Source organism: Muscardinus avellanarius (assembly GCF_963383645.1).
Source record: "Muscardinus avellanarius genome assembly, chromosome: 9".
Classification (NCBI taxonomy): Eukaryota; Metazoa; Chordata; class Mammalia; order Rodentia; family Gliridae; genus Muscardinus; species Muscardinus avellanarius.
Window position 1 is genome coordinate 101345154 of NC_137795.1, and position 14662 is coordinate 101359815.

General features: G+C 46.7%; 1 protein-coding gene across 1 annotated transcript; it reads left to right on the forward strand.

The window, feature by feature from the left end:
- Positions 1-9619: 9619 nt before the first annotated feature.
- Positions 9620-14457, forward strand: LOC308266870 (cationic trypsin-3-like; the record flags this gene model as incomplete). The annotated part of the gene is made up of 5 exons (XM_080701258.1): positions 9620-9656; positions 11189-11384; positions 12637-12932; positions 13415-13548; positions 14299-14457. The coding sequence occupies 5 exons, from the start codon at positions 9620-9622 to the stop codon at positions 14455-14457; spliced, it is 822 nt and encodes a 273-aa protein (XP_080557384.1).
- Positions 14458-14662: the final 205 nt, after the last annotated feature.

Here is a 14662-nt window from a genome sequence, read left to right on the forward strand (position 1 = left end):
AAAATAGTGAACAGACAACACAAATCATGAATACTGACCTACAAGAAAGGCAAGAAGGGGAGTTCCAAACCTTGATATACAATATGATGAAAGGATTTAAAACAAGCCTACAGGAAATGAAAGACAAATTAGAAACACTAAGAAAGAATCAGAAAGAGGCCTGCAATTTAAAACTGGAAACACATTTGTAAAACAAACCCTTCTGGGAATCAAATCTAAAATAGACCCAAACACAATAATATTGGGAGACTTATACATACCTCCCACAACACTAGATCGATTATCAAGGCAAAAGATGAGTAAAGACTCTTCAGAATTTAAGTAGCCCATGGAACCTTCTCCAAAATAGATCATATCCTGGGCTACAAAGCAAGCATCAGTAAATTTAAAAGATGTAATATAATTCCCTGCATCTTTTCAAACCATAATGGAATTAAAGTAGCAATCAACAACAAGAAACCCAAAAGAAACTAAATACATGGAGATTGAATGATAGATACACTATTGAACAATGAATGGATAAGATTGAAAATTAGGGAAGAAATAAAGAAATTCCTGGAAGTAAATAAAAATAGAGAAATAACTTTCCAAAATCTATGGGACAGTTTGAAGGCAGTGTTAAGAGGAAAGTACATAGCATTGAATGCACACATAAGAAGGAATCACCAAGTAAACAATCTAATGGCACAATCAAGGACGTAGAAAGACTGCAACAGTCTATCCACAAAGCCAGCAGAAGGCAAAAAATTATTAAAATCAAAGAATGAATAAATGAAATAGAGAACAAAAAGATCAATTCAAAGAATCAGCAAAACAAAAAGCTGGTTCTTTAAAAAGGTTAATAGGATTGATAAACCATGGCCAAACTAACCACATAAAACAGAGAATTAACTCAAATTATGTTTTTTGTAGGCTTTCTCTTAACGTTCTTTATTATTTTCTTTTTTAAATTAATTAATTAATTAATTTTTTTAAATTTGGCATTGTAGTCATATATCAATCACATTGGAGTACAAGACTTGAGAGGATATACAAGCACACATCATCCAATTAGCCCTCATCCAGCCCCCATTCCATTCCATCCCCCTCCCTCCATCCCATGCTTGTTTGGTGATTAACTTTGATACATTTGTTTATGTACCTCCTGTGTTTTTAAAGAGGCTCAGTCCTCCACTATTCCATACCCTCTTATTGGTCACATTAGTTGCTTCACTATAGGGCCCTTTCTATAGCTCAACCTCTTCCTGTTACCCCTTTCCTACTAGTTATTGCTGATTAGGGGAAGCGTCTGATTTATATTTTCTGCCATATTTCTCTGTTAATGCTGCATTGCAAGAGGCGATCCCACTCTTGACAGCCCTAGTAGTGGCCTGGCTACCCGGTGGACTGATCCAGACCTCGCTGGCTCAAGCAGCGGCCTTGCCTCATGGGAGCCCTGATTCTGGTCTCACTGGCCCCACACCGACCTAACCCCTCAGCTGGCTTCAATCCCGGCCTCAGAGGCCGCAGTAGTGGCCTTGCCTCACGGCAGGCTCCGATGCCAGCCATTGGCCCCAGCACTAGCCTAGCCCCTCGGCAGGATTCCGATCCCAGCCTCGGAGTCCCCAGCACCGGCCTAGCCTCACAGCAGGCTTCGATGCAGGCCTCACTGGCCCCAGCTCTGGCCTAACCACTCAGTAGGCTCCGATCATGGCCTCGGAGGCCCGAGTACCAGCCTTGCCTCATGGCAGTCTCTGATGCCAGCCTCGCTGGCCCCAGCACCAGCCTAACCCCTCGGCAGGCTCCAATCCCGGCCTCGGAGGCACCAGCACTGGCCTTGCCTCACAGCAGGCTCTGATGCTGGCCTCACTGGCCCCAGAAATGGCCAAACCCCTCGGCAGGCTCTTCTCTTGGCCTCATAGGCCCGAGCACCGGCCTTGCCTCACAGCAGGCTCCAATGCTGGCCTCGGAGGCCCCACCACCTGCTTTGCCTCACGGCAGGCTCGGATGCTGGCCTTGCTGGCCCCAGCACTGGCCTAACCCCTCGGCAGGCTGTTATCCTGGCCTCGGAGGCCCCGGTACCGGCCTTGTCTCACGACAGGCTCCGATGCTGGCCTCGCTGGCCCCAGCTCTGGCCTAACCCCTCGGCAGGCTCCAATCCCGGCCTTGGAGGCCCCAGCACCGGCCTTGCCTCACAGCAGGCTCCGATGCCCTGGCCCCAGCACCGGCCTAAGCCCTTGGCAGGCTCTTATCCTGGCCTCAGAGGCCCCAGTACCGGCCTTGCCTCACAGCAGGCTCCGATGCTGGGTTCGCTGACTTAGCACCAGCCTAACCTTTCTGCAGGCTCTAATCCCAGCCTTGGAGGCCCCAGTACTGGCCTTGCCTCACAGCAGCTTCCAGTGCCGGTTTGCTGGCCCCAGCACTGGCCTAACCCTTCGACAGGCTCTTATCCTGGCCTCAGAGGCCCCAGCACTGGTCTTGCCTCACAGCAGGCTCTGATGCCAGCCTTGCTAACCCCAGCACTGGTCTTAACACTCAGCAGGCTTTTATCCTGGCCTTGGAGGCCCCAGCACCAGCCTAACCCCTCAGCAGGCTCCAATCCAGACCTCAGAAGCTCCAGCACCGACCATGCCACATGGCAGGCTCCGATTTTAGCCTCGTAGGCCTCAGTAGCGGCCTTGCCTCACGGCAGTCTCTGGTGCCAGCCTCGCTGGCCCCAGCACTGGCTTAATCCCTCGGCAGGCTCTGATCCCGGCCTCAAAGGCCCCAGCACCGGATTTGCCTCATGGCAGTCTCCGATGCTAGCCTCGCTGGCCCCAGCACCAGCCTAACCCCTCGGTAGGCTCCAATCCTGGCATCGGAGACCCAGTACCGGACTTGCCTCATGGCAGGCTCCAGTGCCGACATCGCTGGCCCCAGCACCGGCTTAACCCCTCGGCAGGCACCAATCCCAGCCTCGGAGGCCCCAGCACTTGCCTTGGCTCACTGCAGGCTCCGATGCTGGCCTTACTGGCCCCAGGTTTGGCCTAACCCCTCGGCAGGCTCTTATCCTGGCCTCGGAGGCCCCAGCACCAGCCTTGACTCACAGCAGGCTCTGATGTCCTGGCCCCAGCACCAGCCTAAACCCTCGGCAGGCACTTATCCTGGCCTCAGAGGCCCCAGTACCGGCCTTGCCTCACAGCAGGCTCCGATGCTGGCTTCGCTGGCTTAGCACCAGCCTAAACCCTCTGCAGGTTCTAATCCCAGCCTCGGAGGCCCCAGTACTGGCCTTGCCTCACAGCAGGCTCCAGTGCTAGTTCGCTGGCCCCAGCACTGGCCTAATCCTTCGACAGGCTCTTATCCTGGCCTCGGAGGCCCTAGCACTGGCCTTGCCTCACAGCAGGCTCCGATGCCAGCCTTGCTGGCCCCAGCACTGGCCTAAACCCTCCGCAGGCTTTTATCCTGGCCTCGGAGGCCCCAGCACCAGCCTAACCCCTCAGCAGGCTCCAATCCGGACCTCGGAAGCTCCAGCACTGGCCATGCCGCACGGCAGGCTCCGATTTTAGCCTCATAGGCCTCAGTAGTGGCCTTGCCTCACGGCAGGCTCCGGTACTAGCCTCGCTGGCCCCAGCACTGGCTTAACCCCTCGGCAGGCTCTTATTCTGGCCTCGGAGGCCCCAGTAGAGGCCTTGCCTCATGGAAGGCACTGATATCAGCCTTGCTGGCCCCAACACCGGCCTAACCCCTTGGCAGGCTCCGATCCTGGCCTCGGAGACCCAGTACTGGCCTTGCCTCATGGGAGGCTCCAGTGCCGGCCTCACTGGCCCCAGCACCGGCTTAACCCCTCAGCAGGCACCAATCCCGGCGTCGGAGGCCCCAGCACTGGCCTTGGCTCACTGCAGGCTCCAATGCCAGCCTTGCTGGCCTCAGCTTTTGTCTAACCCCTCAGCAGTCTCTTATCCTGGCCTCGGAGGCCCAAGTATCGGCCTTTCCTCATGGCAGGCTCCGATGCCGGCATCGCTGGCCCCAGCACCAGCCTAACCCCTCGGCAAGCTCCGATGCCGGCCTCGCTGGGCCCAGCACAGGCCTAACCCCTCGGCAGGCTCTTATCATGGCCTCAGAGGCCCCAGTACCGGCCTTGCCTTACAGCAGGCTCCGATGCTGGTCTCGCTGGCTTAGCACTGGCCTAACCTCTCTGCAGGCTCCGATCCCGGCCTCAGAGGCCCCATTACTGGCCTTGCCTCATGGCAGGTTCTGATGCCGGCCTCGCTGGCCTCAGCTCTGGCCTAACACCTCATCAGGCTCTAATCCCAGCCTTGGAGGCCCCATTACCGGCCTTGCCTCACAGCAGGCTCTGGTGCCGGCCTTGCTATCCCCAGGACCGGCTTAACCCCTCTGCACGCTCCGATCCCAGCCTCGGAGACCCCAGCACTGGCCTTGCCTCATGGCAGGCTCCGATGCTAGTCTCGCTGGCCCCAGCACCGGCCTAACCCCTTGGCAGGCTCTGATCCCAACCTCGGAGGCCGCAGGACCACCCTTGCCTCACAGTAGGCTCCAATGCCAGCCTCACTGGCCCCAGCACCAGTATAACCCCTCAGCAGGGTCTTATACTGGTCTCGGAGGCCCCAGTACTGGCCTTGCCTCACGGCAGGCTCTGATGCCGGCCGCGCTGGCCCCAGCAACGGCCTAACCCCTCTGTAGGCTCCGATCCTGGCCTCGGAGGCCCCAGCACCGGCCTTGCCTCATGGAAGGCTCCAGTGCCAGCCTCGCTGGCGCCAGCACTGTCCTAAGACCTCAGCAGGCTCTGATCCTAGCCTCCGAGACCCCAGCACCGGCCTTGCCTCACAGCAGGCTCAGATGCCGGCCTCTATGTCCCCAGCACTGGCCTAACCCCTCGGCAGGCTCTTATCCTGGCCTCAGAGGCCCCAGTAGGGGCCTTGCCTCACAGCAGGCTCTGATGCCGGTCTCACTGGCCCCAGCACTGGCCTATCCCCTCGGCAGGCTCTTATCCTGTCCTCGGAGGCCCCAGTAGGGGCCTTGCCTCAAAGCAGGCTTCAATGATGGCCTCGCTGGCCCCAGCACTGGCCTAACCCCTTGGCAGGCTCCGATCCCGGCCTCGGAGGACCCAGCACCGGCCTAACCCTTCAGCAGGCTCCAATCCCAGCCTCGGAGGCCCCAGTACCGGCCTTGCCTCACGGTAGGATTCGATGCCAGCCTTGCTGGCCCCAGCACTGGCTTAACCCCTCGGCAGGCTCCGATCCCGGCCTCGGAGGACCCAGCACCGGCCTAACCCTTCAGCAGGCTCCAATCCCAGCCTCGGAAGCCCCAGTACCGGCCTTGCCTCACGGTAGGATTCGATGCCAGCCTTGCTGGCCCCAGCACTGGCTTAACCCCTCGGCAGGCTCCGATCCCGGCCTCAAAGGCCCCAGCACCGGATTTGCCTCATGGCACTCTCCGATGCTAGCCTCGCTGGCCCCAGCACCGGCCTAACCCATCGGAAGGCTCTTATCCTGGCCTCGGAGGCCCCAGTAGAGGCCTTGCCTCATGGAAGGCACTGATACCGGCCTTGCTGGCCCCAACACCTGCCTAACCCCTTGTCAGGCTCCGATCCTGACCTCGGAGACCCAGTACCAGCCTTGCCTCATGGCAGGCTCCAGTGCCAGCCTCACTGGCCCAGCACCGGCTTAACCCCTTGGCAGGCTCTGATCCCAACCTTGGAGGCCGCAGCACCAGCCTTGCCTCACAGTAGGCTTCGATGCCAGCCTCGCTGGCCCCCGCACCAGCGTAACCACTCAGCAAGGTCTTATCCTGGTCTTGGAGGCCCCAGTACCGGCCTTGCTTCACGGCAGGCTCCGATGCTGGCCTTTTTGGCCCCAGCACTGGCCTAAACCCTCTGAAGGCTCTGATCCCGGCCTCGAAGACCCCAGCACTGGCCTTGCCTCACGGCAGGCTCCGATGCTGGCCTCACTGGCTCCAGCACCGGCCTAACCCCTCGGCCAGCTCCAATCCCAGCTTTGGAGACACCAGTACCGGCCATGCCTCACGGCAGGCTCTGGTGCCGGCCTCACTGGCCCCAGCACTGGCCTTACCCCTCGGCAGGCTCCGATCCTGGCCCCCGAAACTCCAGTACCGGCTTTGCCTCACGGCAGGCTCTAATGCCAGCCTCCCTGGCCCCAGCACCTGTCTAAGCACTCAGCAGGCTCCGATCCCTGCCTTGGAGACCCCAGCACTGGCCTTGCCTCACAGCATGCTCCGATGCCGGCCTTGCTGGTCCCAGCATCAGTCTAACCCCTCGGCAGGCTCCAATCCTGGCCTCGGAGGCCTCAGTAGTGGCCTTGTCTCACAGCAGGCTCTGATGTCAGCCATTGGCCCCGGCACCGGCCTAACCCCTCAGCAGGCTCTGATCAATGTCTCTGAAGTTATTATTTCAAAGGTTCCAGGTGTAATGTATCAGATCTCTGCCTCCTCTGAGTACTGGCCACTCCCATTGCCACTGCCTCCACCATTTCAAATCCTTACCATGTCTTTTTCCACTCTGAATGTTGTCCAGTGTTCCTAAGCATTTGTGATGGTAGCATTCGACATTTGGTGTAATTTCTCCAAAAAAATAAGGTTGGTAGAATCCGGTTTCTGCTTCTCCTGAATACAAGTCTCCACCACCATCGTGGAGACTTCTTTCAGCACCACCTTTTTCCTTGGTCTCCTCTAAACTCTCTCCTTATAGATGATGTCCAAGATTCTTAACAATATAGAGAAACAGCAATCCTTCACGGGGAATTTTTCCATAAGTTCCAGTGCATTTAGATAAGTTTTGTCTGCATCTCCAGTGTCCTGGCGTCCGCAACGGCTTTCTTAACTCCTCTCCGATATTTTTCTTCTTTTTCTTTTCCTTTTTTTTTATTAAGAGAAGACAGTATATGTGGTTTGAGGAGGTAGTGAGATCAGGCACTCAGTAACACTGTGACCCAGTCAGTTTCCCTAGGGGTCCAGAGTGCTCCGTACTACTCTGCCTGGGGCCCAGGGTCCCGCGACCCGGGCCCCGGCTGGCGTGCCCCGCGTGTCCAGAACCCAGGGTACTGGTCCCGGTTTCTCCAGGGGTCTGGCATGTTATGCGCAGTTCGGCTAGGGGCCCAGAGTACCGCATGACCCCCACCGGGGTCCCAGGGTACTGGGCCCGGTTTCTCCAGGGGTCTGGCATGCTACGTGCGTTCTGGCCGGGGCCTAGAGTCCCGCAACCCGGGCCGGCTGGCATGCCCCACGTGACCCCCGCCCAGAAGCCATCGTACTGGGCCTGGTTTCTCCAGGGGTCTGGGGTGCTACGAGCAGTTCGGGCCCGGGGCCCAGAGTCCGGCGACCAGACCCCAGCTTGTGTGCCCCACATGACCACTGCCCGGGACACAGTGTCTTACTGTGCCCGGCTTCTCCAGGGGTCTGGCATGTTATGAGCGTTCTGGCCTGGTTCTCAGAGTCCCAACCCGGGCCCCAGCTGGTGTGCCCTGCGTGACCCCCGCCCGGGTCCCAGAGTATTGGGCCCAGTTTCTCCAGGGGTCTCAACTCATATTATTAAGATCAGAAATAAAAAAGGAGATATCACCACGGATTGTGGGTAAATTCATAGGATTATCAGAAACTATTTTGAAAATTTATACTCCAACAGCCTGGAAAACATGGAAGAAAACAACAGATTTCTAAGCACATACAACCTACCTAAACCGAACCAGAAAGTAAAACCAAGCCTAAACCAACCAATAACAGGTAAAGAAAAAGAAACATATATGCAATGCAGCATACAGAGAAATATCTCAGAAAATTAAAAATCAGTTGCCTTCCCTAATATGCAAGATTGATAAATCTCTAGCCAACCTACCCAATAAAAGGAGAATCAACCTAAATTATAAAGATAAGAGATGAAAAAGTAGCTATTACTACTGGCAGTATATAATTCCAGAGGAATATCAGAAACTACCTTGAAAACCTATACTCCAACAAAATGAAAAATCTGGAGGAAATTGACAAAGTTCTAGATAAGTACAATTTGCCTACACTGAGTAAAAAAGATACAGGAAATTTAAAGCAGCAAATAGCAATCAAAGAGACTGAAACAGCAATAAAATCTTACCATCAAAAAAAAGTCCAGTACCAGATGATTTCCCAAGTGAATTTTATAAAATCTTTATAGAAGAGCTAATCCCCATACTCCTGAATATATATTTTTCTATTTCATAAAAAATGGGACTCTCCCAAATACATTCAATACAGCTAACACCACATTATTACCAAAACTAAATAGAGTTCTAGAAAGAAAAATACGGGTCTATATCTTTGATGAACTTGGATGCAAAACTGCTAACAAACAAAATAATATCAACACACATTCAAAACCACATGAAAATAATCATACACAATGACCAGGTAGGGTCCTTTCCAGGTTTGCAAGGCTGGTTCAACATATGAAAATCAATCCATGTAATTCATCATATAAACAGAACCCATGACAAAAATGATATGACCATTTCAATATATACTGAAAAAGCATTTGATAAAACCCAACATTCATTTATGATAAAAGCACTGCAGAGAATCAGAATAGAAGAAACATACCTCAGTATCATAAAGGCAATCTACAACAGGCCTACAGCCAACATCATATAAAATGGGGAAAAAACTTCAAGGATTCCCTCTAAAATCTGGAATAAGACAAGATTGTCCATTATCACCACTTCTCTTCATTATAGTACTTGAGACTCTAGCCAGAGCAATAAGGCAAGAAAAGGATATCAAAAGGGTACAAATAGGAAAAGGAGAACTCAAACTCTCACTATTTGTAGATGACATGATACTATATTTAGAAGAACCAACCAACCAAAGCCTTATAGAACTGATCAACAAATTTAGAAAAGTTCTTTGTTCCTTTGCTCATCATGTTCATGCAGAACTATTTGGGCATCACCTGTCAAAAATGACCAACAAACCTGAGAGTAAAAGAATGACAAAGACCTGGATGTAGTGCTGCATGCTTGTAATCTCAATATTTGGGAGGTTGAGACAAGAGAACTGCAGTTTGCCAACAGCCTCAGCTACTTAGTGAGGCCCTTTGCAACTCAGTGAGACCCTGTTTCAAACTAAAGAACTAAAAAATACAGCCAAAGGCTTAGCTTGGAGGCAGAATGCCCTTGATGACTAAAAGGGGCAGGCTAGAGGACTACACTCAGAAGTGAGGTCCTGCTGGCTATGTTTCCTCATATATTGCATCCTTCTAAGCAGGAAGCTTACATTTGGACTCTGCTGAATAGACGTAGAATGCATGTGAGGTAACGGTTAAAAGAAAAACTACTAAGGGAGAATTTGCAGAAGTTCTTTGAGACAAGGGTTAATATGTGATATGTCTATGAGTTTGTGCCAGCTAGTAAAACAGTACTGTTTAACTTAGAGGAACAGGCTGTTTTTGGTGATTTTACAAGTGTGGTCATAGCTTTTCATTACATTTTGACATTAGCAGGCAAATGTTGGTCTGTCTTTGGGACTGATTTTCTCCAAATATTCCCAGTGAAATCATTTTTCTGGCACCTGTTGCCATGATTATCAATTTTAAACCTGGAGTCATAAATATGTATGGATTAAAAGGTATTTATTTCCAGTTCAGAACATGTGAGCAACCACAATGAACTTCCTTCTCCTCATTTCCCTGGGAGGTGCTGGTGAGTTTTCTATGAAAAATTCAGTAGGTTTCTATGTAAGTTTTTACAAACAACAAATTATTAATTTAGGATATGTCTTAAGATTAAAATGCTAAACATAGATACATAAGTTTAGAAATGATTTAAAAACCACTTGCTTGAGCAATATCATGGTGAGCAAGTTCAAAGTAGTGGGCTTAAAAATACTGTATGTTCTGAACTTTGAGCTAAATTTAATGAATCAGAAATAAAGGAGAGTAGACATGAAATAAGTGCTTGTCTTGAGACTTCTTAAAAATTCACAGATAATATATGAAACAGATTTGTGCTCCTGGAAGTGACTGAGAGTTTCAAAGTCAGAGTCGTGAATAGTAAGAGTTCATTTTTTTTACTCAAGAGGAATAAATGTCAAATATGTTATTTCTCAAGGTCATAAACATAGGGATATTTAAATGGCAACTTGCTAATAAAACATCTTTGCTCTATATATGTCATTCAATTTGCAAAAGCTAGACAAAACATAAATATTATATTCTGAAACTATTGTTATTTATACTACTAAAACTTACTGCTACCTTTTCCTAAATTAAACAGGAATGATTTTCAATCCATTTGTCTACATTCCTTGTAGCTGTTTTTCTGAACTCATTTTCAACTAATAAAAATATAAAATAACATAAAAGAATCAATTTTTAGAGCTGGCATATATGTTGACAAAACAGAAGAACACTCCAAAATATTGAAAAAATATAAATATGGGAAGAATAATAGGAACAATTTTGAATGCTGGGAGAAGAAAAACAAAATTTTAAAAAATGATTTAGTGAAGCCAGGTGTGGTGGTGCATGCTTGTAATCCTCACGCCTGGGAGGCTGAGACAGGAAGATAACACGGGTTTGAAACCAGCCTCAGCTACTTATTGAGGCTTTCAGCAACTTAGTAAGACCCTGTTCCCAAATAAAATGTAAAATAGGTCTGGGAGTATAGCCCAGAGGTAGAAAGCCTCTGGGTTCCACCCCCAGTACCACCAAAAAAAAAAAAAAAAAAGATTTAGTGAAAATTTTCCCTTGAACTATAGAGAAAAATTGGGAGAATGAAAGTCCAATATTCCTTTTCCTTTCCTGCCAAAATAATGTCACATAAATCCTAAAACCTTCCATTCTGGTACCTAATGAAGACTGAAACAAAGATGACTGCAAACTTTTGAACTACCTGCCTTGTTATATATTCTCAGTAGGGGTCTTCAAGCATCTATTGTATACACAGGATGGAATGTAAATTGCTTATGTGTTTGTGGTGTTCTGTATGTGTGTTTGTGCATGTGTGTGTATAATGTAGAAATGTAAGCACACAACATATTTATCGCATTTAGAGCTAAAATCTAAAAGTTTGAGTATGATTAATAGTGATAAAATATATGATATAAATTTTTAAAAATTTGCATAGTTCTGGGAGACAAAAATATTCTAATTTGTTTAGAAAGTCTGCAAAATCATCATAGTTGAACAGTATTCATGAGGTGGATGTCTAACAGAGCTTTCAACTTCTGCTAGTGGCTTTCTCCACTGCTGATGCTGATGAGAATATCATTGGGAAGTACACCTGTCCAAAGAATGCTATTTCCTACCAAGTGTCCCTGAACTATGGTTACGACTTTTGCAGTGGTGCACTCATCGACAAAGAGTGGGTCCTGACTGCAGCTCAGTGTTTAAATATGGAAGTGACCACTACTCCAATTCCGGTGTTCAGGTATTATTTTAACCTTGAGCCCCACCAAAACACAGGGTAAATTTGAGTTATTTATGATGGATGAAATATTCAGATACTAAGATCCTGATTATTCCTTTAATAATATTACGACATATTTGGGGACTTTCACATGAAACATGACCTTTTGATTTGCATGCTTTCTTTTCTTATTTTTTTATTCTTTCATTGTGCTCATACATCTGAATGGAGTACATGATAGTAGAGGCATACATGCACACATCACTCATTTAGCCCTTCCCCAATTCCCACCACATTATCTTCCCTTTCATCCTTCTCATGTTCTTCTTAGTGATTGACTCCAATATGTTTGTGAATGTACATCATGTATGTTAGGGAATTTCTCTCTTCCCTCCTCTCATCTCCCTTAGTTAGGATGCCTTATTTGCTCATCTATGGTTTCCTTTTCCTTGTCTAGACTTCCTCCTATGACTCCTTTTCTCTCTTGTTTCTGCTTATTAGGGAAAGCATCCAATATTTTACATTTTGTGACTGACTAATGTCACTTATAGCCCCAAAAGTCTCAACTGTCAAATTATGGAAACCAGCCAAGATGTCCATCAAAATATGAATGAATTACACAACTATGGAATATGTACACAATGAAATTTTACTCATCCATAAAAAAGAAAAGAAAAGAACATTATTTACAGAAAAATAGATAGAACTGAATAACATTATGATTTGCATGATTTATTTCAAATAAAGATAATATAGTTATGGAAAAAAACAGTGGTTGATAAAGGATCTCTGGAACTAGCTAAAGAACATGAATAAGTACCTAATCCTAATGATTATCAATTAGGAAAAGTAGCATAAGAGAGTAAGAAAATATATCCTATAATAATATATCCTTTATCCAGGACAAAAAATAAACATGACCCATGCATACTGCTTGATACTATGTTAGGTTTTTAATATTAGCTACTCAATAATAGCAAACAAAGGAGAAATGGCCAGAGTCATCAATTGTATTTTATCTCCAACTGTTTTAGTGGGGTCCTGTGGTACTCATTCTTTTATCTTACAGTTCTAACAAGATGATATACAGTTCGTTTCTAATGAAAGTGACACTTGCCTATGACACTCTCTTATGTTCCCCTGAGTGGTTTTGGTAGTGCATCAGGCACAATTACATGGGTGACTAAATATTTGAAGAACATTTTGGGGGTGATTAAGGAATGGAGAAATTTCTAAAGTTGGAGACTAAGTAAACATTTAATCTTTTCCTCAGGATGGTAAAGGTTCACCTGGGTAAATACAACATTGATGGCACAAAGAAAGGTGTGCAAAAGATTGGTGTAAAATATTTATTCACCCACCCAGGCTACAGTAAACGAACCTATGAGTATAACATCATGCTGATTAAATTAAAAAGACCAGCCGCCATCAACTCTCAAGTGTCTACCATCTCTCTACCAAAACGTTGTCCACCTGTTGGGACACAGTGCCTGATATCTGGCTGGGGCAACACTGTGAGCAATGGAAGTGCTACCTCGAACACTTGTGGAAAGTCTGAGAACACAACAGGTGAAAGTGATATCAAAAGCCTACTATTCTAAATTTTCACTCAAGGAAATGTTTGCAGAGGGCAGTTATGTGTATATGCATCTTGGAATATACAAATTAAGTTCTGGAATATACTTTCCAGATGAATATAAAATTTAAAAAATATGGAGTTTTTATAAAATTATAAGGTGTTATCAGAAGTGTCATAAGTAATGTGCAGAGATCTAAAAACAAAGGAAGTAAGAGAACTGAGTCTAAAAGATTCTTCACTGCTCCAGGTAAACGATGCTTTACAAAACTCTCTCCACTTGAGAACCATCACCACTTCTATGTTGTTAGCTAGAATTTCTAGGAAAGACTTCTCTAAAAAATAATCACTCACATTAGAAGTCATTGGAAAGTTGTTAAGTATAGTGGGGAAGTTGGGAAAAACAAGAGATAACCTGGGAAAAAATTAAAATATATCTGTATGTAACCTTGCATTTTACTCTTGGACTCAACAGGCAAACCCTCTCTTCTCCAGTGTCTGGATACTTCTGTCCTCTCTACATCTTCATGCAACAAATTCTACCTCTATAATATAAGTCCATATATTTTCTGCCTGGGATCCCGAGGGGATGTAAATAAACCTTTCCAGGTGAGTTTCTTTGTATTAATCTGAAGCAAGCTTAGATTTACTGTCCTCCATCTAATTTTCTCATTTTCTGAAATAAATGGGACTGTTAAACTATCTGTGTTTCTGATCCTGAGAGGTGAGCAATAGCTGTAACATACTGGAAATTTTCTTTTGGAGACATTGATAATTAAGAAGGAAACATGGAGACAAGCATGTTTGTATGCAGTACACTCTGGTGGCCTTCTGAGGAGGTATATAGTACAAAGCAAGCCTAATAGAAGAAGTACAACTAGTGGGGTAGAATTAAATTTGCCTGGTTTTGCTTTTGATTGGACATGAAGGGCTAATAACAAAAGAAAAGAAGATATAAGAAAGAAAAAAAAAGGTAATGATAAACCTGGGATGGTGACACACACTTGTAACCTCAGTACTTGGCAATCTGAGACAGGAGGGTTGAAGCTTCATAGCCAGCCTCAGCTATGTAAGGGAGGCCCTCCACAATTTTGTGAGAACTTGTTTTAAAATAAGAAATAAAATTAGGGCTTGAGGTGTAGCTCAGAGATAAAATGCCACTGAGTTTAACCGCCAGTACCACCACCAAAAAAAAAAAAAAATTATATAGGAAATAGATTGAGGGCATGATTTTCAGGAAAAGGGAAGGTGTTCCATGGAGAATCAGGACTTTTTGATGTGGTTTCTGAATCTTGGAAAAGAACTTAGATCCTATCCTCCTATAAGGACATAAACTGGACTCTTTTGCTTCTTCCTCAGGATGAAGTTGGTTCACCTGCTGTGTGCAATGGGAAGCTCGACGGCATCGCCATCTCAGGCAAAGGGTGTTTTCTGAAAAACAATGTTCATCTCTATGCAAAGGTCTGCAGATATGTGAACTGGATACGACATGTCATGTCTCGCTTGATGAAGGTTTAGTTTTTCATGATCTAGACCTTGTTAATTAACTTCACTCTTCTCTCTATGTATGAAACTAGCATCTAAATAAAGACTCTCTATTCCATTTTTTAGAAAACTATGGTTTTTCCTTGGAATTGGAAAGTTCTTTCCTAAAACTTATTGCTAAGTTAGAAGGGGAACAGGGTGCTGAAATATTTTGTAGAAAAATATAAAAGATTATTTA